The sequence below is a fragment of the Phaenicophaeus curvirostris genome, chromosome 5 (assembly GCF_032191515.1).
Source record: "Phaenicophaeus curvirostris isolate KB17595 chromosome 5, BPBGC_Pcur_1.0, whole genome shotgun sequence".
Classification (NCBI taxonomy): Eukaryota; Metazoa; Chordata; class Aves; order Cuculiformes; family Cuculidae; genus Phaenicophaeus; species Phaenicophaeus curvirostris.
The window spans coordinates 330,974-356,328 of NC_091396.1; the positions used below are offsets into that span (position 1 = coordinate 330,974).

General features: G+C 61.9%; 1 protein-coding gene across 1 annotated transcript; it reads left to right on the forward strand.

Annotated features, from left to right (window-relative positions):
• Positions 1–950: 950 nt before the first annotated feature.
• On the forward strand, positions 951–23,403 carry B4GALNT4 (beta-1,4-N-acetyl-galactosaminyltransferase 4). The gene is made up of 20 exons (XM_069857173.1): positions 951–1,121; positions 9,125–9,228; positions 10,843–10,953; positions 11,482–11,577; positions 11,876–11,966; positions 12,306–12,406; positions 12,913–12,980; positions 13,443–13,521; positions 15,382–15,448; positions 16,840–16,983; positions 17,207–17,316; positions 17,643–17,743; positions 18,091–18,173; positions 18,807–20,067; positions 20,228–20,535; positions 20,793–20,946; positions 21,298–21,370; positions 21,459–21,612; positions 21,968–22,094; positions 22,523–23,403. Exons 1-20 carry the CDS (start codon positions 971–973, stop codon positions 22,635–22,637), a joined length of 3,498 nt encoding a protein of 1,165 aa, XP_069713274.1. The 5' UTR covers positions 951–970; the 3' UTR covers positions 22,638–23,403.
• Positions 23,404–25,355: the final 1,952 nt, after the last annotated feature.

A 25,355-nucleotide genomic window follows, 5' to 3' on the forward strand; every position in this document is an offset into this window, starting at 1 on the left:
GGGACCCCAGCCTCCAAGGGACCCCCAGCCCTAAAGAGGGGGCTCCTGGGGACCCCAGTCCCCAAAGAGGGGGCTCCAGGGCACCCCAGCCCCGTGGGCCCCCAGCACCCAACGCTGCGATCCCGCCCCCCCTACCCCGGCCCCGCAGCCCCCGCCGCGGAACGCACCATCCCTGCCGCGGGGGGGGGATGCTCGGGGCCCGCCCCGCCGAAACCCGCGTCCGCCGCCCCGCCGACCCCGCCGAGCGCCGCGGCACGGAGACTCCCCCCCTCCCGCCACGCGGCCCCGCCCTCCCCGCCGCGCGGCGACACGGGTGGGAACGGAAACGGCGACGGGGACGAGGAGTGTGTCCCCCCCCCCGCGCCCCCGCATGGTCTCGCCCGCCACCCCCCCACCGGGCCCGTTGCCGTGGAGACGCGCGCCGCCTCCGCGGGCTCCTCCCATTGGCCGCCGCGCCGTCGCTCAGAGCGGGGGGGGCACGGACGAGGCCCCTCAGGCCCCTCCCTCCCTGTGCGCCGATTGGCTGCGGCGCCGCGCTGCTCGCATACGATTGGCTGTTGGCGCCGTCGCTCAGAGCGGGGGGGGGGGCGGCAGCGGCACCTCCTCAGGCCCCTCCCTCTCCGGGCGCCCATTGGCTGTCGGCGCCGTCGCTCAGAGCGGGGGGCGGGTCCTTGCGCGCGGGGCCCGGCGCTGATTGGCTGCCGGCGCCGCCGCTCCCGGGAGGGGGCGGGGCCTCGGGCCTCTCCCGCCGCGGCGCCCTCCGCTCATTCATTCGTTCCCCGCCCGCCGGTGCCGGGGCGGCGGCGATGCCCGGGCGGCCGGGGAGCAGCGCCCAGCCGCGCCGCCGCCCCGCTGCCCTCGCAGCCCTCGCCGCCGGCCCCTAGCGCGGGGGAGGCCCGGGCCGGGGGGCCCCGAGGGGCCGCGGGGGTGGGGGGGGCGCGGCGGCGGCGGCGGCGATGCGGGGTGCAGGATGCCGCGCCTGCCGGTGAAGAAGCTCCGCAAGCAGCTGAAGCTGCTGGTGCTGCTGGTGCTGCTCACCTTCGCCGGGTGGTTCACCTACCTCCACGTCAGCCTGGTGCGACAGGGCCGCGCCCTGCGCCTCCCCTTCGCCTACGGCAGAGGTAACGGGGGGGGGGGGGAGGGAGACGGGGGAGCACCCCCCCCCACCCACCCCAGAGCCCGGGGGGGCACCGGGGGGACCCCCTCGAGCCCCATCACCCGTCAGTGAGGGACCTCGGGGTCGGCTGGGGTGTCCTCTGCAAAGGGGGGGCCTCCCAGAGCATCCCCCGTGTCCCAGCATCCCCCAGCATCACAAGGTGGGGTCCCCCCGACAGCCCCTTCCCGCCCCCATCACCCCTCGTGGGGTTTGGGGTGTCCCCCCCCAAAGTGGGTGCTCTCAGAGCATCCCCCAAGCCCCAGCATGCGCAAAGTGGGGTCCCCCCGCCACCCCTTTCCGACCCCATCACCCCTCGGTGGGGTTTGGGGTGCGCCCCCCCCCCACGGTGGCTGCTTCCCGAGCATCCACAAGGTGGGGTCCCTCCGACACCCCCTCCCGACCCTGTAACCTTTCATTGGGGTTTGGGGTGTCCCCTCCAAGGTGGGTGCTTCCCAAGAATCCCCCAAGCCCCAGCATGCGCAAAGTGGGGTCCCCCTGGCCCCCCCCTTCCGACCCCGTAACCCTTCATTGAGGTTTGGGGTGACCCCCACAAAAGTGGGTGCTTCCTGAGCATCCCCCAAGCCCCAGCATCCACAAGGTGGGGTCCCTCCAACCCCCCCTTCCAACCCCGTAACCCCTCATTGAGGTTTGGGGTGACCCCCACAAAGGTGGGTGCTTCCTGAGCATCCCCCAAGCCCCAGCATCCACAAGGTGGGACCCCCGGGAACCCTCCCTGACCCCCTTGGTGTGAGGCCTCAATGGCATTTGAGGTGTTCCCCCCCAAAGGTACCCCCAGAGCATCCCCTGGGCCCCAGCATCCACGAGGTGGGACCCCCCAGGACACCCTCACACCCCCCATTACTACTTGGTGTGAAGCCTTGGTCGGATTTGGGGTGTGCCCCCTCATCATCGAGCCCCGGTGGGCTGGGACCCCGGGTGGGACCCTGACCCATCACCCCTTGGTGGGGTTTGGGGTGTCCCCCCACCTTGTGGGGGTCTCAGAGTGCCCCTTGGCTCCCGCTGTCACCCCGCCGCCCCGGGTGGGACCCCCATCCCAAGCGGGTTCGGGGTGAGCGGGACCCCACTGCATCCCGATTTTGTACCTCCAGGGACCAGGGTGACCGGAGGGGACCCAGGAGGGACCCCAATCCGGCTGGGGGGGTTCATTCCTCCCCCTTGAGCGGCTCCGTCCTCGTTTTTCCGCCCGCTGCCTTGGCTGCGCTGACAAAGAAAACCATTTAGAGCGTCTCCTCGCTGCCTGGCAGGGGCAATCCCAGCCCTCTCAGCCTTCCCAACGCTTTCCAGCCTGGGCTTCTCTATCGGAAAGAAATCTTTCCTCCTCCATCCCTCGGCTGATCCCTGGGGATGCGATCGGGGATGCTCCGGAGGAGCAGGCATGAGTGCTCGTCCTTCGGGGCAATCGCTCCTGGTTTCCCCCTTGCAGACCCCGTTGGGCTGGGATAAAGCTACGCAGAATCTTTACCAGATGGGACTTAAACCGCGATGTTTCTGGTCGGACTGAGCTCTTGTAACGGATTTGGTCCCCCCAAAATGGGAATTAGTGGGTTTTTAGGCACAAATGCCTTTCCCAGGCAGCTCCAAGCGGTTCTGGAGGGTGGTGAAAGCTAAAACCCAAAGTTTCTGATGGTAACAGCAGCAGGATCCTCTGATTTGGGGGCCTTATGGTTAAATTGGGGAACTGGGGCTAAGAGACGCATGGAGTTCACTTACATGGGGATGGACCTTAATCCTGCTGCTGTGACCCAGCTGGGATTGGAGAGCCTTGGAGCTGGTTTGGTTAGAAAAATATAGACAGGAATAAAAAAAAGAATTAAAAAAATATACCTGAAGGTCCGTGGTTTGGAGATGACGTTTGTGTTTTGGCCACCGGTTGGCGGAGGATGATGAAAAAGTGTTAATTACTCATTAAATGAGGTGCCACCCAAGAGATGTGATGTCCAGAGGCTGGACAAGCAGGGCACGAGGCTTTTTGGGGACTTGGGGGTGTAAGTTGTGATGGACCACGGGGTCTGCGTGTGTTGGGGAGCAGAGCAAAGGTGTGGGGGGAGGATTTGGGGGACCTGTGTCCCCTCACCCAGCCAGCATCCACACGTGGAGCTGGAGCATCTGGGGGTACCCGTGTCCTCACGCGGAGCTGGAGCATCCGAGGGCTTGGCTGGGAATCGTGCTGGTGCTGCATCCCTGATAAAATGTCCCCCTCCTTTTCTTATCTTCTACAAGTAGATAATTACCCTTCTCTGCCTAATTGAACACACAATTCCTCATCTGAAATAATGAGGCCATTACGGCGTTCTCCCGGCTGGAAACCGCTCAGTCTGTGGGGTGGAAATGCTGGCGTGCCAGGTGGAAGGGGAAAAAAGGAGGAAGAAAAGGGAAAAAATTACAGTGAAAACAGGACCTGGCTTTTAGCAGGGCTGTGGGGCTGCTCCTGCTCCTGGTCTATCCTACTTCTGTTGCTGCCTGTGGTCGTGGTTCTCATTCTGAATGCCAGGAGCAGGTAGGGAAGGGGATGAGAAAGAGCCCTTTGAAGAGGAGGAGCAGTGGGATTTCATAGAACCACGGAATGGTTTGGGTTGGAAGAGACCTTAAAACCCAGCTAGTTCCAACCTCCAGCTGTGGGCAGGGGGGCCGGGTGCTGCTTTCCTCCCTCTTGGCATCACCCCGCTCTCCTATCCCTGGAAAAGGCTGCTTTTCCGAGACGGACAAGCAGTCCTGGTGCCAGGGAAAGCTGATCCCATCCCCGCTGCCGAAAAAGGAGGTTTGGAGCCAGGGGATTGGGCTGTTTTGGTGTCACTGGTTCCATTTCTCTGGTCGGGGAGCCCCGAGCCTCCTCGTTCTCTCCCGGTCGCCCCGGGCTCCGTGCCCTGCTCCTCTCGGGTGCCCTCGCTGCCCTGAATCAGCCCTTTGTCCAGCCCTGCCCGGAGCCAGCCAGACGGAAAAGAAGGCGGATGGAGGGAGAAGAGAGCCCTGTCCCTTGGCCGGGAGGGGTGGTTTGGCAGGGGATGGAGGAGAAAAATGGGAAAACATTGGGAATCGCTTATTTTTTTGTTAACGCGGCAGCACGGCTGCCTCTGAACATCCCATGGCATCACCTCTCCCTGCCTGACCACCACTGCATCCTCTGGCTTGAGCGTCCAGGAAGGGGCTCCAAGCCCCATCCAACCTGGCCTTGAACCCCTCCAGGGATGGGGCAGCCACCCCTGCTCTGGGCAGCCTGTTCCAGGGCCTCCCCACCCTCACAGCAAAACATTTCTCCCCAAGATCTCATCTCAACCTCCCCTCTTTCAGCTCAAACCCATTATTTCTAGGGATGCTTCACCTTCTTGGTGCTGAATGGTCCCTCTGCAAGGAAAGGCTCTTGTGGACGCGTTCGTCCCTCCAGTCTCTGCAGAACCCCCAGGTCCCGGGCAGAGGGGGTGGTTTCAGCACGAGTGTCGGTGCAGGGTGTGCCAGCGGGTCCCTCTGGACCTCGGTGACAGCAGAAACGGAAGAGAGCAAAGCGCTCTGTCCCGTCACTGCGCCTCAGCCACGGAGGCTCTGCCGAGACCTGGCAGCTGGAGTCCTTTTAAAAACATGAAACCCGACATAAAACAAACCGATAAAAATTGTTCTCCATCCCCTTGAACGCGAGCGTTTGCTGCCAGTTGTTCCCTACACTGTTTTCCTCCTCCTGGGGCTTCGTTTGAAGTCTCCTTCAGCGCTGGAGCCACGGCTGCTCTGCAGCGAGCCGGGGGCACCGCTCTCCTCTGTGCTTGGGAGAAACGCGGATCCCTACGGAAGGGGCTCTGGAATCCAGGGCCTTTGGGCACACGGCATGCTGTGATCAGGTGAGCTGGGCAGCTTTTGGAGCATCCCGGCGAGGGCGCCGGAGGATCCACAGCTCTGCGCATCCCACACAGCATCCCAAGGGATCTGGTGTGACGGGGACCGTGGCTCGTGTCCACCTTGGGGATGTGAGGAGGTGAGCGCATCCGCAGCTGGGAGCTGGCTTCTGTCACAGCCCTCCCCGTGCCACCGACGTCAAGGGGGCGATTGAGGGAGTGCAGAGGGGCCGAGGGTCCTGGTGAGCCGGCTCTGGCCGCGGCATCGCGATGCGGAGGAGCCCTGAATCCCACCCAGCCCGTGCGTTTGGGAACTTGGCACTGGGTTACATCATTTCTCCTCTTGGTGGCTGGGCCCAAGCGCTTGGTGCCCTTCAGCGCCTGTCTTGGGGGGAACAGAGGGAGGAGAAGAGTCCCAGGAATCCTCAGCAGCTGCTAGAGGCTTCTCCTGAGGGAAGAAGTCCCAGCCCTGCAGCCTGAGGGCTTCCCATTGTGCACCAGGGCACGCAGCCTGGAGCAAAGCAGGGTCAGGCTCTGAGGATGGAGGGTGCTGTGAGGTCCTGGGCAGTCCTGGTCCTCCGTTGGCTCCATCCATTCCATACGATGGCCGAGACCAACCCATCCCACCCAGCTTCTGTGTGGGACCCTTCCCCTTGAGCAGCCTGAGCTGCTGGAGGGCAGGAGCTGGGGGTGTCGGGAATCCCTGATCCTTTTGCAGATGCTGTCCCGATCCGTGCCGAGGGAGCTGGGCTGGGTCTGCGTTTATCCTGGGGTGTCTGGTTTGGGAACACGGAGGATGAGAGCAGAGCTTGCTCTCAGCAAGTGGCTCGTTAGAAGCAATTGGGAGACGTGGGAGGAAGCGTGAGTGAGGGGCATCTCTGCCCACGCCGGAGCCTCTGGAGAGGGTCCAGGAAACTGCAGGAGAAACCCCGGCTCCGAAACCCACCCGAAGAAAGGGGCTGTGTTCGGGGCAAGCGAGCTGCGCGCTGCCAGCCGGGGAGAAGGGAGGCAGGGGTTTTGTGAAAGGCGCTCTGTGCTTCTCAGCGGAGCGGGGAGGCGGCACGAGGGGGTGGGAATGGCCAGGAGAGCGGATAACTCTTCTCTCCCAGGCGGGCATCGCCCTGGGCTCTGCGCCCTGTGGTGGGGTAGGTGCTTGGTCCCTTGCACCCATGGTCTCATGCTGAGGAGCTCCTGGTGTGGAGGCCGTGGTGACTCCGAGGTGGTTTGTGCGATGGAGTGAGCGTCTCCTGCCCCTGATTTGTGCTGTGCTGGAAGCATCCGCGTCGCTCGTGTGCTCGCTGGGGGAAGAGCTCTTAATGCATCCCTGCTGAGCATCCCCCCAACCCCGTAACGCCGTCCTCCAGCCCTTCCCAGCCCCTCACCCCTGCCACCCGCCTTTGTGCGGCTCTTTCTGCTCCTTGAAAGGGAGAAAGACTCAGCTTAGCAGAATGGGTGGATGCAGCGGGGCCGGCTGGGGGGTGCTGGGAGCTCCAGGAGGGTGCGGAGGAGGGAGCCAAGCCAAGGGGGAACCAAACCCCTTCCCTCCCAGCATTGCTCTCCCTTTCTCTTCTTGTGCCCCCTGACCTGCTTCTCTCTCCAGGGTGAGGTTCAGCCCAAAGGGACTCGGCTTTGGGCACAGAGAGATGCTCGCTGGTACGAGACGCCGGCCTTTCCCCCGTCAGGGATGGGATTTACCTCCCGTTCCCGCACAGGCTGATTAGCATCTGGGTGTCTGGCTGCGGCTGCCCTTGACTTTCCTACCCAATGTTTGAACTGCAGGAGAATAAACAGCGGCGCAGAAGCCTGGAAGCCTTTTTCCAGGGCTTTGCTCCTCTGCTTCTGCTCCTGCAGGGATGCGGGTGCCCCTCGGAGCGAGCGCTTGCCAAGATGAGAGAGGTTTTTTTGCTGAAGGTGTGTGGGTTTTCAGCCTCGGTGTTACCGAAACCCCCTCTGAGCAGCGGGGATGTTGAATTTCAGTGCAAATGGGGAGAACAGCCCTGTCCTGCTCCTTTGCTGTAGCTGACGAGTTGTGTGAGCTTGAGAGGGTCCTGGAAGAGGATGGAGGGAGCGATGGGGATGGAGAGTGAGCCAGGAGCTCACACCTTTGGGGTCTTGAGTTACAAATGGGATCCCCCAGGGCTCAGTGCTGGGTCCAGCCCCGTTCAGTGTCTTTATCAATGACCTGGATGAAGGCATCGAGTGCACCCTTAGCATGTTTGCAGATGACACTAAGCTGGGTGAAAGTGTCGATCTGCTGGAGGGTCGGGAGGCTCCAAAGGGATCTGAACAGGCTGGATCCATGGGCTGAGTCCAATGGGATGAGGTTTAACGAGGCCAAATGCCGGGTCCTGCACTTGGGGCACAACAACCCTGAGCAGCTACACACTAGGAGAAGTCTGGCTGGAAACTGCCTGGAGGAGAGGGACCTGGGGGTGTTGGTTGAACAGGAGCCAGCAGGGGCCCAGGGGGCCAAGAAGGCCAAGGGCATCTTGGCTTGGATCAGACCCGGCGTGGCCAGCAGGGCCAGGGAGGTTATCCTCCCTCTGGACTCGGCCCTGGGGAGACCGCTCCTCGAATCCTGGGGTCAGTGCTGGGCCCCTCCCCACAAGAAGGATGTTGAGGCTCTGGAGCGAGTCCAGAGGAGAGAACGGAGCTGGGGAAGGGGCTGGAGAAGAAGAGGAGCGGCTGAGAGAGCTGGGGGGGTTTAGCCTGGAGAAGAGGAGGCTGAGGGGAGACCTCATTGCTCTCTGCAACTCCCTGAGAGGAGGTTGTGGAGAGGAGGGAGCTGGGCTCTTCTCCCAAGGGCCAGGGGACAGGACGAGAGGGAATGGCCTCAAGCTCCACCAGGGGAGGTTCAGGCTGGATATTAGGCAAAAATTTTTCCCAGAAAGGGTGATTGGTCCCTGTCCGAGGCTGCCCAGGGATGGGGTTGAGTCCCCTTCCCTGGAGGGGTTTAAGGGACGGGTGGACGAGGTGCTGAGGGACATGGGTTAGTGATTGATGGGAACGGTTGGACTCGATGATCCTGTGGGTCTCTTCCAACCTGGTTATTTTATGATTCTATGATGCTGGAGCAGCGGCACAGATGCCTCGGCACGGTAGGAATTGGCTTTATTTCCCCGTCTGTGCTGGCAGGAGCATCCCTAGGAGCGACAGGGGCCTCGGGGGTGCAGGAGACCCCGCTCCTGCCTGCGATGCTCCCCATCACCCTTCTCTGGAGGAGATGAGGGGAGGAGGGAGGCAGGGAGCTGCCAGGAGCGAGATGGAGCTGCCAGGGGCTGAAGAATGGTTGAGAGCAGAAGAAGGGGCTTTAGAGCTTAATTTCCTGTCCCTGCGCTGGGGATGGGATTTGTGCTGCCATCTCCAAGGAGATGCCGGCTGCGTGGCCGCTGGAATACTAATGGGCTGCACGGCAAGTGGTGAGGGGCTCCGCGGCCACCCGAAGCCCTTCCTCGGCCGGGCCGTGGGGTCTGAAGCTGCCCCAGCATCTCCCACCGAGGCTGCTTCACTTCTGGGGAGTGGGAGCCCCCCAGGACTTGGGGTGCTCTGGAGAAGTTGGGGGCACCCACCCACTGGGGCCGAGAAGGAGGGGGTGCCCCCCCGAGAACAAATGCTTTTCCCCAGTTATTTGGGGAGAAGCTGGTTATTTCAATGCTGGGGAGCCAGGGTGGTTTAAAATAAACCCTCACAGCCCGAGGAGGATGGGTGTGAGGTGCAGGGGGGATCCATAGGTTGGGAATAATTAATTCAGCACACGGTAACGAAGGCTGTTAGTGAGGTCTTCGTGATGGTGCCTTTAGTTGGGGAGGATGGGTCTGGGGGGGCTCGGAGCCAAAGGATGCTCTGGGAGAGCCAGGGAGCAGGGATGTCCCCAAGGGTGAGATGCCACTGGAGCTAATCCTGCCCATCACTCCCATCAAGAGCCACGAGCTTGGCTGTGGGGCTGTAATTAAACCTAACGCTGATGAGCTGCCGCAAGCCGCTTAGGACAGATGTAACGAGGGGAATCGCAGCCAGAGCCCCCGCCATCATCCCTTAGGAGTTCCCTGTCCCCAAACAAAGAGGTGTTGGGGTGGGGGGGGCGCGGGAGGTGGCTGTGGTCTCACTCCTGCTGCTCCCCTCGCAGATGGCGAGAGGCTGGCAGAGGTGGCTGATCCCGGCAGGCGGCCGGTGGCGGCACGGCAGAGGACGGCCGAGGACTCCAGCGAGAGCCATGAGGAGGAGCTGATGGTAACGGAGAGTGGGAGCGCGGCTGGGTGGAAGGGGACCTGGAGCAGGGGGGCTCCAAGCCCTGGCCAGCTGAGCAGATCCAAGGATGGGACAGCACAGCTGCTCCGGTTCTGCTCAGCAGCCCTTGTGGTGGATCAAAAACCCCTAAAGTCCCACTGAAACGTCTCGTGTTGTGCCTCGTGCCTCATCACTGTGCTCCTCTGGGAAGGACCTGGTGTCGTAGAACCATGGAACGGTTTGTGTTGGAAGGGACCACAAAGCCCATCCAGTTCCACCCCGGCCATGGACCGGGACACCTCCCATTGGATCAGGGGCTCCAAGGCCCATCCCGCTGGGCGATCCCTGCTCTGATCCCTCCCAGCCCCTCATGAACCAGGGACAAAAGGGAAAAAAGAGAAGCCTGGAGGGAGCATGGGCTGGTGCAGGGTGAGGGACAGCAGGAATTGCGTCTTGGCTTCCCTGGTAGGAGGGTGGATCCTTCTAACAGGCACAGCACAATTACACCACCTCCCTAATAACGGCTTCTGAGGCCACCCCTCCCCTCCTCTGTGACGCTAATGAGTTCATTTAGGCAAAGTTTACTAATTATTTCTTATTAAGAAGCACAAGGGGCTGCGCTTTGTGGATGCTGTGCTTCCCACCTGCACTCGGAGCCGGGCTTTGCTTTTGGAGAGGTTTGGCTCTGCTCTTCAGGGTGGCATGGTCCTTCCCTCCTTGGCCGAGGCCACGGAGGACAATGTTGGTGGATCCTCCTGGGACAGGCAGCAGGGATGTCTGTCCCTCCTCGATCCCAGCCCCGGAGAGGACTGGTGCCAAAAGTGTGGGCACCACTGGGGTGCTGGATGGTTCTGGCCGTGTCCTTGTGGGACTGGCACAGCTTCCACCACCCCAACCGAGGGACAGGGTGCCAACTCAGTGCTCCCTTTGAAGATCTTGGTACCTCTTCCTTGCCCGTGTGCTCGCTGCTCCCTCATCCGCAGGATGGCAGAGTTGGGACAGTGCCCATGGGATGATGTGGCTTTGCTCCAGCTGCCAGTGTGGTGGAGGAGGAGGAAGATGCTCCAGGCGGGCTCCAGGAGCACCCGGATCTTCTTTACCACCCATCACCCTTTCGGCAAGCCAGGGGCACGTCCATGCTCACCTCATCCCTCTAAATTGCAAGACACAATCGATCGGATCCACCTCCTCCCCTTTAAAAGAAGAGGGGGAGCAGGAAGCCGCCTGTTCCCTCTGACCCTGTGTGGATGCAGAGGTTGCTTCTCCTCTTTCAGAGACGCAGCCCACGATGCTTCGTTTCCAGTTGCCCATCAGCCCAGATAAACGTGGCTGAACAGCAACCTCTCTGTTTGGGAGCAGATTGTCTCCTTGGCAGAGGAAGGGGAGCGAGTTTAGCTGAAACATTTTGGAACTCCACTCCCCAGGACACCTTGCCAACATTTCTCTACCTCCTCCTGCCCCTGCTTTCTGTTAGCCTGGAAAGCTTTCACCTCCGTTCGTCAGTACTTGGCGTCCCAAACGAGATGTTTGGATCTAGGGTGACCTCCTGCTGGCACAGCTGGGCTGATCACGATCCCACCATCTCATCTCATCTCATCTCTCTTGTTTCCTCAGCAGAGCGATAGGCAGGACTGGGACGGATGGTTTTCCCGAGGGCACCGATCGGACCGAGCCGCCACACACCCCAAACTCAACCTGACCAAGCAGGCTTTGCCCTGGAACGAGCAGGTAGGTGGGATGATGGAGCAGGAGGAGAAGGAGGTCCCTGCGGCCCATATCCCCTCAGGCTCCAAGGCACCTCCAGCCATTCTCATCCCCACTCTCCATCCTGGAGGCTCTACCTGATCCTGGGTCAACGTAGTGTTTGTGGGGATGGCTGTGTGCCAGCCCCCTCCTCAGTCTGTGTGGGTTTGCGAGGGGACATCTTGCCACGTGTCTTCTCCAGATGTTTTCACGCTGCACCCGTCTCCTGGTGGTGGCTGTGCTGGTGGGACGGATGCTGGGAGCGGGTGAAGGACGGGGTTGGGCTTTTGGTGCCGTATCCAGAAAAATATCCCTTGTCTAACAGTGCTCGGACCCTAAGGAGCAGCAGCAGGAGGGTTATCTCCTGGGGTTGATGCAGGGATGGGAGCTCAGCCCTTCCTCAGCATCACATAGGGCTTGATATCCATGTTTGTCCTGCACTACTGCTGTCCGTGGGAGGTAAGGTGGGATGTGAGGAGGACTCCCCGCTCATCTCCTTCTCTCCCCCCACAGTACAAAGGGAAGGCAAACCTGCACGTCTTTGAAGACTGGTGTGGAGGGGCTGTCAGGCACCTGAGGAAGAACCTCCATTTCCCACTCTTTCCCCATGTGAGTCCTGGGCCCGATGGTGGTGGGAGGCTCCGCTCGCCCCTCTCTGGGTGCTGCTGGATCTCCACTGGCTCTGGGCTTGGTCCTCAAGACCTTTGCTTGCAGGCGTTTGGGTTTGGTTCAGGTGTTTCCCAGCAGAGCAGGGATGAGGTGGGTGGTGATAGGACCTCCATGTCCTGGTTCCAGGGGCACGGGAGCCTGGGATGACAAGAAGGAGGTGGGCTGGGTGATGCTGGTGTGAGGCATGAGCCTGGGCATGACCTGTTTGTTCTTTCCCGTCCCCGCCTCTCCTCCGCAGACCCGCACCACGGTGAAGAAGCTGGCTGTGTCGCCCAAGTGGAAAAACTACGGGCTGAGGATTTTTGGCTACATCCACCCCTTCAAGGATGGTGAGTGATGGAGCTCAACCTCTTCTGCCCCCGCAACAATGTGGAGGAGCCGCCTCCTTCCCCCTTCTCAGGCCACGTGAGGACAGAAAGGCTCTTGGAGACGGCGCCCAAACCCCTGCTCCCACGCAGGAGGGGCCTTCTGGAGCAAACACCCTTTTCCCTGTTTGCTCCAAAGGGAGGCAAAGCCCTGGTCCATCCCAGAGCCCTGACGTGGGGTCCAGGGTGGCTCCGTCACCTCCACCTCCCTGTTTCCCCATCTCTCAGTGAGGGGCGGGTTGTGAGCCCTCAGCACCGGTGCTGCTGGCCCTCTGTGGTCACCTTCTCCTTTGCTTTCTGCAGGAGATTTCCAGTTTTCCGTGGCGTCCGATGACAATTCCGAATTCTGGCTCAGCTCCGACGAGAGTCCATCCAACGCCCATCTGGCTGCCTTCGTGGGCAAGGTACGACCCGTTGTCCTCAACTCTCTGCCTTGCACGCAACAGGGATGCTTGGGATCCCACTAAGAGAGATTTCCTCGCTCCTCACTTCTGTCCCTACCATCCGTTTCAGTCTGATCCCATCTCTGCCCCGGCCAGGCCTAGTTTGGCTTCTGAAGGACCATCTGCCTCTTGGTCCCATCCTCTACCAAAGACTAGCTGAGGTCCCAGAATAGGAAATATAATATTTGCCCCTGGATTTTCTGGGCGGTAACTAACTCTGTGGTCCATCATCACACACGTGCGTTTTGGTCATCGTGGTGTTGGCCAGTGAGATGTTCTTGTGATGGGAGTGGGAGCTGGGGACGAGCAGGCCCTGGGGCAGAGCTCCTGGGATGTTCTTCTGCCCGGGGAACCTCTCTGCAGCGTGACAGAGCGACCGATGGAGCTGGAGGAGGGGGTTTGGGCCTCCTGCCTGCTTGGCCTGTGGTGTCCTGGATGCTCTCACACACTCCTCCTTCCTTCCCCAGCTGGGCACCGAGTGGACGGCGCCAGGAGAGTTCACCAAATTCAGCTCACAGGTCTCCAAGCCGCTCCGGTGAGTGTGTCCTTCCTCCTGCTGCCCATCCTGGGTGGATGGAGCCAGAGGGACAGAGCTGCTGGCTCCACACTGACTCTGACCCGTTCCTCCTCCTCCCCAGGAGGCCGTGGGCTGTTCCCAAGAGGCGTGTGGGTTCTGGGTGGGACAGGAGCTCATCCAACTGTGCCCCCATGGCTCAAAGGGGCTGGGGGCTGCAGCCACCTCTGCAGACGGTGAGGTGGGGATGGGGCATCCCCCTGATCTCACATGGGATCCCCCCCTCATCTCCACATGGGATGGGAGGCAGATACACACACCCCGCTGCTGGTCTCCTTGTCCCATGAAGGTTTAGCCAGACGTGAGCGAGACAGAGAGGGTTTCCCGAGATGGCTCCTCCAGCAGGGGAGCTCCCGGCACCCTGGCAGGGGCAGCAGCTGGCGCAGCGATGGTTTCTAACTGGCTTCTTCCCCTCTCGACCAGCCTCATGTCCTCCAGGCGCTACTACTTTGAGCTGCTCCACAAACAAGATGACCGGGGTTCAGACCACGTGGAAGTTGGCGTGAGTACATGCCCTCATGCCGGCCTCCTTTCAAAGCTTGTCCTGCCGAGAGCCGGCGCTGGGGCTTCTCCCGGTGTGTGTTAAAACACTTTATCCTGGAGCAAAGCCAGGACTCCCCCTCCCTCGGCTGCCAGCCTGAAGAGGGGACGGAGGTGGTGTCACTGATGGAGCTGGGGCTCATCCCCACTTCTCCTGGTGCTGTTCCCGCTCAGGAGGCTTGCACGGGCTGCTTGGCTCTGCGCGTCCGAGCCGTTTGTGCCCGTGGCCTTTTGGGAGCAAAGACCCTGCCCCATCCCTCCCCTGTGCTCTGGCAGTGGATGCTAACGGAGCAGCCCCTCTTCTCCGGGCTCCAGGGGCGATGGGACACCCAGCTCTGCACGGCCAGTCCCATCCCTCCTTTCTCCTTGGCCTCCTGCAGGAGGGCTGGCAGAGGGAAGGCCCTCGATGGGCTCCTTCTCAGAGAGCCTTTTGCCACAGCAAGGAGAGACCCTTGAAAATCAGAGCAGGGAGGTCCCAGGCCACCGTCTGGAGCAGCAGCCCACCTTGTGTTCCAGGGGCAGTGGTGGGAGAGAGCCGAGGTGATGGAATTGGATCCCTTTTTTCTTTTCCCCCTTGGAGATGCCAGGAGTTTCAAATCTGGACTTGTCTGCCGTGGCTGCACAGCCCTGGCAGAGCCTGGAGCGTGCGTGTCGGGAGCGGGGCTGTCTCTGGGAGGGGAAGCTGCTGGCTTCTTAGCAAAGGTTTCCTCTCTCCCAAGCGCTCATTAATCACTGGAGCAGGACTGGTGCCAGCAAAGCATCAGAGAGGCTGACAACACCCCTTCCTCGCCCTCCCGGGGCTCCAGCTCCATCCCGATAAGATCTGCATTGCTGCGTGAAAAACAAATAGACTGGGGAGATGTTTTTATGCTGGAGGGAGGGAAACCTTTCAGATGTTCAGAAAGAAACAACAGCAGGAAGAAAGCAGGACCCTAATGCATCTCCCCCTGTGGGGATTGAAGGGCTTGTCCTGACAAAGGCTTAGGACACGCTTTTAAGATGTGTGTGGTTAGATGTGTGCAGGCAGCTCCAAGGACCCTGGGGCCAGCGTGCAGTGGCCCAGGTGGCCAAGAAAGCCAACAGCATCCTGGCTTGGATCAGCCACGGTGAGGCCAGCGGGAGAAGGGAAAGGATTGCTCCCTAGACTCCATGCGGATGAGGCCACACCTGGGATCCTGGGTTCAGTTCTGGATCCCTCACTCCAAGGACATTGAGGGGCTGGAGCACGTCCAGAGAAGGGAACAGAGCTGGGGAAGGGGCTGGAGAACAGAGGCCCTGGGGGTGTTTAGCCTGGAGAAAAGGAGGCTGAGGGGAGACCTCATCGCTCTCTGCAGCTCCTGAAAGGAGGTGAGGTGGGTGCTGGGCTCTGATCCCAGGTAATGAGGGATGGGATGTGGGGAAATGGCCTCAGGTTGTGCTGGGGGAGCTTAGACTGGATATCAGGGAAAATGTCTTTACTGACAGAGTGGTGAAGTCCCCATCCCTGAGGGGTTCAAAACCCATGTAGACACGGCACTTGGGGACAGGGATTAGCAGGCCCAGTGGGGTTGGTCTGGATGAGCCAAGAAGGCTTTTCCAGCCTTAATGATTCCTTGGTTCTAATGCGATCTCTGCTGTCCGTGTGCGCTCAGGCAGCAGCAGAGCCAGGCGAGGGGAGGACAGGAGGTGCCCTCGCTCCTCTCCTGCAGGGTCGGGGCTGGGGTCAGCTCAGGCGAGTTTCTGGGAGCTGATGGGGGTGGGGGACCCATCCTATGGGGCAGGCACGTCCTGACCCCTTGCCGCCCTCTCACCCGTTCCCCATCTCCTTTTGTTTTTTCCATAGTGGAGGGTTTTTCTCCCCAGCCTGAAGTTCGAGGTGATTGATTCCTCCTACATCTCTCTCTACACTGGTAAGGGTTGTGTGTGCATCCAGCTCCCAAGGGGCTGCACGGGTCGGTGCAGCTGGGGAGAGGCTTCAGGGCCCGGGAATGGAACCAGATCCTGGGAAACCAGCTCGTGGGGGAAGATCTCAGTCTCTCAAACCCAGCCGAGCTCCTCTTGGGTGTCAGAGGGGCGGCAAGGGGCTGCGGTGAGGAGGAGTGATGCTAGGAGTGTGCTGTGACCTTCCTAGAGGCAGAAGGATGTGCCGCGGAAAACAGCTCTCCCAGTGCTCCAGCCTCGTCCCTGCGGATGAGAACACGGAGCACTGGCTCCCTGGCCTGGCCCTGAGTTATGAGGAGCTGTCGCGTCAGCAGGGATGGATGGCGCAAGCTTTAATTAAATCTATAGATCTTCTGCTTCCTGCCCCTTCCCTGGCAGCAAGAAAGGATTTGATAGATGGATCCTGCCCCGGCGCTCAGCACCGGCCATCAAACACGCCCGGGAAGGTGTCGATAAGGCGGCAGGGGAGGCAGCAGGCGGGGATCAATGGGGAAAAGAGGGATGGAGGGGGATTTCTGGCATTGACACCCGTGAGATCGATAATGTGCAGATAAATCCCACCCCACCCCGGCTGCTTTCCCTCTTTTTGCTTCTCTTTCCCACTTTCCGGCTCCATTGGACCCCAGCATCCTGGGGTGAAGCCCCCTCCCTCGTGGGGAGCCCATCCTGTGGCGTGGGGGCTGCTGGCAGCACGCGGAGCATCCTCCTTCCCTCCCCTTTTCTAGGGGATGCAGCCCAGCCCCCCCAGCACCTGCACGGAGGCATCTGGGGAGCCTCTGCCCCCAACAAGCAGAGGAATTTGGGGTCAGGAAGGGGGTTCCTGCTTCCCTGCGGCTCGCTGGTGCTGGGGGCAGGCAGGTCCGAGCATGGCCAAGGTGACCAGAGCAAGGTGACCTCCCTCAGGGACGTCGGGGTGATCGCCAAGGGCGACACGCCACCCTCATCCCTGAGCAGGAGGCAAAACCAGCTCACGCGTCAGTTAACCTGCATCTCCGTGGGGATGAACGCTCACAGTTTAATTCCTGTGTCCTTGGGAATTAAAGCCCTGGCACGTTTCCACCCTTTGTCTTTGAGCACCGGGAGGGATGGTGCCTGGCTGAGATCGGTTTTGCTCTTGTCCTCTCGTGCTCATTAGCTGATGGCAATAATCATTAGGCTGATTAGTCACGGGGTCTGCAAGCGGGTGAAAGGGCTGGAGGGTGCAAATGCGTCGGCTCGGCTCCCCTCGTTCCCCTGGGAGCTGGAGGAATCCACGTTCCTCCAGGTCCTCTTGGTGGGAGGGAAGGAGAGGTTGGGAAGTGCTACCTCGGAGCGTGCTCCTAGGCCAATGCTCCGTGTGCCCCATCCTCGCCTCCTCCAGATGAATCATCCCTGAAGATGAACCACGTGGAGCACATCCCGCAGACCTTCGCTAGCCACAGTGGGAGCTACCTCTGGGAGGCCCAGCGAGACGAGCATGGGGCCGACATGCTGAAGCCCGACCCTAGGGACACCTTCTTCCTCAGTAAGTGGCTGGGAATGGACCTTTGCACATTTCCAGGGGATTCTGGGGGAGGAAAAAGGCAGGCAAAAGCAGACCTGGCTGCCACGGGCACCCAGAGCATCCCTCCTACCCATCTCCTGGGTGGGGGCATCTCTGCTGGCTCCGTGCTGGGCAAGCTGAGATGGTTTGGGCTGCCTGGTGGTCGGACACGGTTTGGGGTTAAGCAGCAGCTTCTTTTCCTCAGCCCCGGCGATCGAGGCCTCCCGAGTGGAGAACGTGCTGGTGCCCTGTGCCTACAGCCCCACCTACGTGGTGAAGGATTTCCCCATCGCCCGCTACCAGGGCCTGCAATTTGTGAGTGTTCCGTGTGATGATCGGGGCCGCGCTCCCACAGGAGACGCGGCGAAACCAAATGCTTTGCTCCCACCCCAGGGCAGGGATGTACCCACTTGGTTAAAATCCAGATGTCCCTCGCTGGGGGATCGGGCTGAGCTTTGCCGTCCTGACCTGAAGGGGTTGGGTTAAAGCCCCGTTGGGTGTTTGAGATGCTGGGGGTCACCTCGTTGCTGGGGGGTGATGCTGGTGGTCTCGGGTCCCTGGCTCCTAGCCCTGGTGGCCCTTCCCTCCTTGGAGCGAGCCCACTCTGCGCGGGGGTGACGGTGGTGTGGTCACCTTCCCAGGTCTACCTCTCGTTCGTGTACCCCAATGACTTCACACGCCTCACTCACATGGAGACAGAGAACAAGTGCTTCTACCGGGAGTCGCCCCTCTACCTGGAGAAGTGAGTGCCGGGCGCCTCGGGGTGGAGCGGGGATGGGGAGGACGGCACCGATGCCAACAGAGCACTCGGAGCTTGAGAGATGGTGCTGGGACGATGCAGCCTCTGCTGCGTGTCCCCACGTCCCGTCCCCCGTGGAAAGGCCACCTCCAGGCTGGCTCTTTCCCACCTCTGGGGCTGCAGCAGCTTGAGACCTGTCAGCGCTCCTGGATTTGGGAATCCCAGCTCCCTTCGGAGCCGAGCTGTGCCCAGGCAGCTGGAGATGTTCCTTGTGTGTGTGCAAGCATGTGCCATCACGCGTTCCCCCCTCCCTTATCTCCGTGCCCCCCTCTTTCCTCTCTGGCTCCCAGGTTTGGTTTTTATAAGTACATGAAGATGGATGAAGAGGAGGAGGATCCGCGCCACCGAGCCTTTCTCTTCCTCGGCTCCGACAGTGAGTCCCTGCTCCCGCTGGCGCCCTGTGCGGCTCTCCTTGCCCTGGCATGGGGCTGCCTTGCCCAGCCGCTTGGCGCTGCGGCTCGGGACGCCTGCGGTGACGCCACGGGCTGCGGGGAGAAGCGCCTCCGAGCTGTCCCGCGTGCTCCCCGGTCACGCATCCCGCTCGGCTCAGCCACAAAGTGCTGTGAGAGATGGGAATGGGGGTGTGAGGGGTGGGATTCACCCTCCCTGCTTCTGGAGGCGTCTCCTGGGTGGGGCTGGTCAGGGGCAGCAGGACAGGACGGGAGCGGGTGGGGAGCCTGGGGGTGCTGGGGTGTCAGGGATGCTGACGGGGTCCTGCAGGAGCCGGGATGAGCAGACCCTGCCTCGCTGTCGGTGTGCGGCTTGGCAAGGCCCTGGCCGGCTTGGTTTGCTCCCGGATGGACTAAGAGTGGTGCCAAGACGTGGCCAGGGTTTGGAGGGGTTACCGGGCAGAGCCGGGAGCTGCCAACCCTGGTGAGCATCAGTCGGTGCCCCGGGCTCTGCGTCTCCCTCACCCAGCACGTTAATCCTTTGCCTTGGACAAGCGTCGCCTCCTTGCCTCGCAGCCAGGACCCTCAGAGTGCTTATCTCTGCCTTTACGCCCTAGATTTCCTCGAGGATGAGGAGGAGGAGGAAGGAGTGGACAGCCCTGAGCCCACAGACCCGCCTCCTGAGGCCAAGGAGAAGAGCTTCGGGCTGGTTCCCGGAGCCAAAGGGAAAGAGACCCTGCTGGTCACCGGGGACTACGGAGACGACCTGGACTACTACAGCTTTCGCCGCAAGCGAGGTCAGGCCCGGGATGAGGTGACCGTGCCTGGACAGCCAGAAAGATGGAGCATGTCCCACCAGGCCAGCAGCAGCCCCGCGGCCGGCCCCGAGGAGCTCCGCGGTGAGGATGACCTGGGCCCCGCGCCGGAGCGGGTCCGTGGGCGGGGGCTCAGTTGGGTGCCCCAGGATCCCAGCGAGGAGGATGAACTGGGGATGCTGGCGTCTTCAAAGCGTGCAGGGACTCTGAGCCTCCAACCCCACCACTCTGTTCCCATCTTCGGGGGAAAAGCCAAAACGCCGGGTCCCAGCCAGGCCTCGGCACCCAGGGAGGACACGAAGCCCCAGAAAGCCCAGGAGAAGGTCTACGTGACCAGGCTGCAGCCAGGGAAGCGCAAAGCCCCGGCCCACGAGATGGTGTTCCCTGGCATATTCCTTTACCCGAAGCCTCTGAAGAAGATCCATCTTCACTCCAGGGCCCCTCAGAAGCATCCTGTTACCTCCAGCAAGCTCCGGGCCGTCCCTGGCCGCCGCACGCCCTGGCTCCTGAGCAACATCTCCAAGGAGAAGGACCCTGCCAGGCGGAAGAGCTCGCGGGCAGGTGGCAGGAGGTGGGAGCATCCACCCAAGCTGGAGACTGAGCGGCGAGAGCTGCCCGGCCTCCTCACCCTGGGGACCGAAGGGCTCTTCAGCCGGGAGACCCGTGAGGACACGACGCCTGCCCCGGGCAGGGCAGCAGCCACCACTGATTACAACTCCTCCGAGGCGACTCGCTCGGAGGGGACACGGGTGACATCCTTTCTGAAGGGGTCAGAAACAACAGCATCCCAGCAGGAGGAGGGAAAGGGCCAGGAGGAAGAGGAGGAGGAGGAAGAAGAGGTGTCAGACTACAGCTACGAGACCGGGGAGCTGCAGCAGAGCTGGCTGGAGGACTCCATCAACTGGCAGAGGACGTTCAGCGTCAGCTCGGTGGACTTTGAGCTCCTGCGCTCCGACTGGAACGACCTGCGCTGCAACGTGTCGGGCAACCTGCAGCTGAGCGAGAGCGAGGTGGTGGACGTGGTGGCACAGTACATGGAGAAGCTCAACGAGAAGAACGGAGGGTAGGGAGAGAGCGGAGCATGGGCAGGAGGCTGGGGGGGGACGCACCTTCACCCCACTCCTTGGGGCTGGGTGAGCTGGTGGTGGGTTCAGAGCAACCTCTTGAGTGGCGGGGAGCAGAGCTCACAGCAATGGTGCTTTCAAGTGGTTCTTTCCCCGTAGCATCTACACCCTCCTGAGGATCATCAACGTGGAGAAGCGTCGGGACACGGCGCGGGGGAACCGATACCTGCTGGAGCTGGAGCTGGCGGAGCGGGGCCAGCGCACGGTGCGGCTCTCCGAGTACGTCTACGTCCTCTTGCACCAGGGCAAGCAGGACGACAGCGCCGAGGCCAACCCTGAAGCGCCAGCTCTGGGGGCTACCGAGCCCCAGCCCAGCACCTGGAGCATCCTCTATGGGAGACCTGTCCTGTGCCGGCCCCTGCGGCTCAGCTGGAAGCAGGACGTCATGGTGCACTTCGTGGTACCCGGTAGGTGACAGCGGGATGTGCCTCCCCAGGGTCTCTGCCGCTCCCTCAGCATCCTCCAGCGGGAGGAAGGCTCCCCTGTTGCATGCTCCAAGCTGACCCTAGAAGCGTGAGATTTGCTCTCCGCATGAGATGCTGAGGTTCTCCCTTCTCATCAGGAGGGGCGTTGGGTTGGATGGGGCAAGGGGTTGGATGGGGCAAGGGGTGCTTGTGGGACCCCCGTGCTGAGCCTGAGGGACATTTGTGGCTGTTCCTGGCAGTGAAGAACCAAGCCCGCTGGGTCCAGCAGTTCATCTCGGACATGGCCCACCTGTACGGGGTCACGAAGGACGCCAACTTCAACGTCATCCTGGTGGACTTCGACAGCGACGACATGGATGTCGAGAAGGCCCTACGGGAAGCCCACCTGCCCCGGTAACCCACCCCACACAAGGTCTGGGTCCCATCCTACTCCTCCCAAGGCTTCCAGGGGCTCCTCGTGGTGTGATGGGCCATCCTGGTGCTGCTCACGCAACCCACCTCTCCTTCCCCAGCCCGGGTCTCTGCCTTGCTCCCTCTCTCCTCCTGTTGGGGAGTTTAAACTCATTTCCCACGTGAAGGAGACAGGGATACAGAAACCTCTGCATCTGTGAGGGGGCTGAACTCAAGTCATAGGTGCCTGCCCACCTTCTGAGAAGGTCCCATCTCCTCAAGGATGGTCCCTGTCCCCTCTTGGCTGTGTCCCTTTCAATCAGCACCACCAACCCCGCTGTCCTCTCCCCTCAGCTACCAATACCTGCGGCGCACGGGGAACTTTGAGCGCTCAGCGGGGCTGCAGGCTGGTGTGGACACGATTGAGGTGAGGAACCGCCTCTCACCTTGGTGCAGCTCCTCTCCCAGCGCGGTTTCACCTTGATCCTCCTGCTGGTGTGTGTCCCCTCCCGCAGGACGGGCACAGCATCGTGTTCCTCTGCGACCTGCACATCCATTTCCCTCCCAACATCCTGGACAGCATCCGCAAGCACTGCGTGGAGGGCAAGCTGGCCTATGCGCCCATCGTCATGAGGCTCAGCTGCGGCAGCTCCCCGCGGGAGCCCAACGGTGAGGGGGCTCCGCTCTGCTGTGACACCTTCCCAGCTGGAAAACATCCCCCTGCCTGCCCGGGGAAAGCCGCGGCGCCGGGGCTGGGGCACAGCCGGGCTGGGGCACGCAAGGGAGGGGTTTGCTTTGCTCCACCAAGCTGGGGTTCAAGCCCAGGGGTGCTGGGTGGGATGCCCCAAAACTGGGCTGTCACCCAGCACAACCCCTCAGGAGGTGGCAGTGATGGGGATGGACCTGAGGGAGGAAAGAGGATCGGGAGGAGGCATTCCTGTGGTTCTCAGAGAGCGTGGAGAGCACAGAGGTGATGGATCTGGGTTTTAGTGTCCCCTTCTCCTCATTGCTTTCTCTCCTCCAGGCTACTGGGAGGTGAACGGCTTCGGCCTCTTTGGCATCTACAAGTCGGACTTTGACCGCGTCGGGGGGATGAACACGGAGGAGTTCCGAGACCGCTGGGGCGGGGAGGACTGGGAGCTCCTGGACAGGTGAGGCTGGGGGTCCTGCAGCCCCACACCCGCCCTGGGCAGGGCTGGGCCCGTGGATCTCACAGCATCATGGAGTGGTTTGGGTTAGAAGGGACATCAAAGCCTCTCCAGTCCCACCCCTACCATGGGCAGGGACACCTCCTGCTGGATCAGGGGCTCCAAGCCCCATCCAACCTGGCTTTGAACACCTCAAAACCATCCCCCTTTCAGCTCCAAACCGTTCCCCTCATCCCATCCCTGCACTCCCTGATCCAGAGCCTCTCCCCAGCTTTCCTGCAGCCCCTTTCCAAGCTGGGAGGGTGCTTGGATTTGGGTGCATCCCTTGGGACCCCCTCTCTTTAGCTGGCTCCCAGCTGGGGCGAGGCGAAGGGGCAAAGCCTCCTTTTCGGGGCCGCATCCTGAGCGCTGTTCCCTCCGTCCGGCCGCAGGGTCCTTCAGAGCGGGCTGGAGGTGGAGCGCTTGCGTCTCAGGAACTTCTACCACTACTACCACTCCAAGCGCGGGATGTGGAACGCCCGCCCCAAGAAGCCACCCAAGGAGTGAGTGCCCCGAGCCCAGCCCGCAGCCGCTCGCCCCTCGTGCCGGAGACGCCGCCTGTCCCCGACCGCGGTGCCGGCACAGGGCCGCCCGTCAACGGAGCGCGGTTATTCTGGGGAGGGGGGGAGTGGGGAGGGCGAAAGCGGGTGGTGATTTTTTTTTTAAGGGTCTAATTTCTTAGTCAGAAATGAATTTATTAACTCATTAGCGCCGGGGCAAGGGGCATCCTGGGAGAGGGGACCATCCTGGAGCTGGCGAGTCCCTTGGGGCCGTGCTGGGCTGGCGATGCCGGAGTCGGAAAAGTGGTACCCGAGCTCGCAGCTAGCGCCCACCCTGCAGCCCTTCGGCTGGGTCGCCCCCCGCATTCCCAGCACGTTATCCCTGTGCCAGAGCTGAGCTTTTTGGGGGGGCAACTGGCATCCCCAGGAGTGAGCAGGGCTGCCCAAACCCTCCCGCTCCCCTCGCCGGCATCCGTGGAGCTGCTGCGGAGGATAGAAGGGGATCGGCTCTGCCCTGCCACGTGGGGACACGGCGCTGCGGTGCAGGGTGGTGGCAGAGCCCCTGGCACGCTGGGCTGGCATCGCCTCTGCCAGGGGAGCCAGGTTGGGATGGAAAGGGCAGAGCCCGGAGCAGGTACGGGAGCAGCGGGAGAGCGAATGACGTTTCCAAGCTAATTTCTGTGAAATTATGAGGTAGGAAGCTGTTTTCAGGAAGTTTTGTCTGTCTTGTTTTTTTTTTTGTTTTTTTTTTTTTTTTTATTCTGGAGAAATAAAATCGATGTCTTGGCTGGGATTTCCTTCCCCATTGCCCCCGTGGCTTGGCAGGACGCGGTCACCAGCTGGTGTGGGGCAAGAAAAGCCAGGTTGGCCACTCTCCCTCACTGCCTCCAAGCCCTGTGGTGGTGCCAGCTGGCCGTGAGGATGGTTTTGCCTGCTTGAAATCACAGCTGCTGTTCCTGACAGCTTGGAGGGCTTGAGGATTCCCAGCCCCTGGGGTTCCCTGGCGAGGGGAGCTGTGCCGTGGTGAGGGGAGCTCGATGGTGGAAGCGCTAGGCTCAGTCTGGCTGGGCAGGAAAGGTCAGAAACTCCTCAGCCTTGGAGGAAAGGTCAGAAAGTCCTGGTGGGACTGAGCAGGAAGAGGAGATCTGCTGTCTTTGGTGGGAGCAGCAGCAGTGGTTGCTGCTCCGTGCAGGAGGCGAGGAGGAGGCAGCAGCCGTGTTTTGGGTGCCCGGCCGCACGCCCGGGCTTGCAGTGAGGTTGCTGAGCCTCCACCCCACACCTGGGCTCCACCCGGGGAGCCGCCTGCACCCCACACGCTGCGTGGGGCTCGCTCCGGTGTCCCCCGGGGCTGGGGAGCTGTGGGGAGAGCCAGGAGCTGCTGCACTCGCTCCTGTCTGCCTTTGCAGGACGTTGGTGGCCGTGCCTGAGCTCCTCGCTCGCCTTCTCCTCGTGCAGGAGAAGGTGTCCGGCTGCACGCAGCACCTCGTGGCCTCTGGGCTCTCGGCTCTGCAAGCTCCCCCTGCTCCACAGCCAGGTCCCCCTGTCCCTGCGCATCCCCTGGGTGCCACCACTGCGGCCTTGCTGCCATCCACTGTGAGCCCCCAACAGCTGTGGGCACCCCGCGAGAGCTGGAACAGCCCCGGAGTTTCCTCCCTGAGTGTTTTATTCCCCATTTGCTGGGATCCGAGCATCCGCTGGCTTTAGGGGTGAGGGTGGAGGGGGTGGGCTCAGCATCCCCCGTGCCAGCAGAAGGCAGCCCCAGGCTGGGGTTCTTTTCCCCGGGTTTGGTACTCGCGGCCCCGGGATGTGCCGGGAGGGGACAGCGCTGGGCAGGCAGCACGTTTGCCTCTCCTTACCCGCTGCCTGGTTTTTTAAGAGCTTTGCAGGCCCTTTGTTGTGGGCTCTGCTCCCTGCGCCGGGAGTTGGCCTGTAGGATCCTAAAGGCACGGCTTTTCCAGCGGCTCCCCAGCCAGGCGGGCTCGCAAAGCTTCGGAGCGGGCACCGGGCTCAGCCAAAGCTCGAGCTGCTGCTGCGATGGTGCAGCCTTTGCCACCAGGGACAGCCCCGCTGGCAACGCCGAGCCAGCCCTGCTGGGTGGGTTTTCCATCCAAAACCCTTGGAACAACTTGGAGCCGACCTGTGGTGTCTGCTTGGGGCAGCACAACGCGAGGTTTTGTTTCTCCAGCAGTGGCTGAGCTGCTGTCAGGGACCATGGGGGCCGCGAGGAGCCTCTTGGAGTGTTGGAGCCCCAGGTGACAGCGGGTACGGGCAGGTCCCCGGTGCTGGGGTGAGCCTCCCTGCCCTGAGATGCTCCGAAGGCATCGAGGTTTCGTTGAGCAGTGGAGGCAAAAACCAGCCCGGAGCGGCCTCGTGCTAGGGCTGACCCAGCCGTGGGGCCGAGTGAGGACAGGGGGGATCCCCGGAGCACCCCTGGCACCTCCGGGCTGAGAAGGGACCCGGTGTGCCAGCAGTGGCCGGGTGAGAGCCCTGTGCCGGGCTATGCCGGAGGGGTTGCCTCCCGGCAGCCCCCAGTGAGCACCTGGTGTGGCGCGGAGCCCGAGCTGCGGTGCCGGTGGAATCGATGGCCCCCAAACTGGTTTGGCCCGTTCCAAACGCTCCCTCTTGGCTTATCTGTCTTCAAAAGGCTCCTGCTCCATCCCACGCATGCAAACACGGGCCCTGCAAACCCCTGGGGGTGACCCCCTGCACCCCAAAACCCATCCCA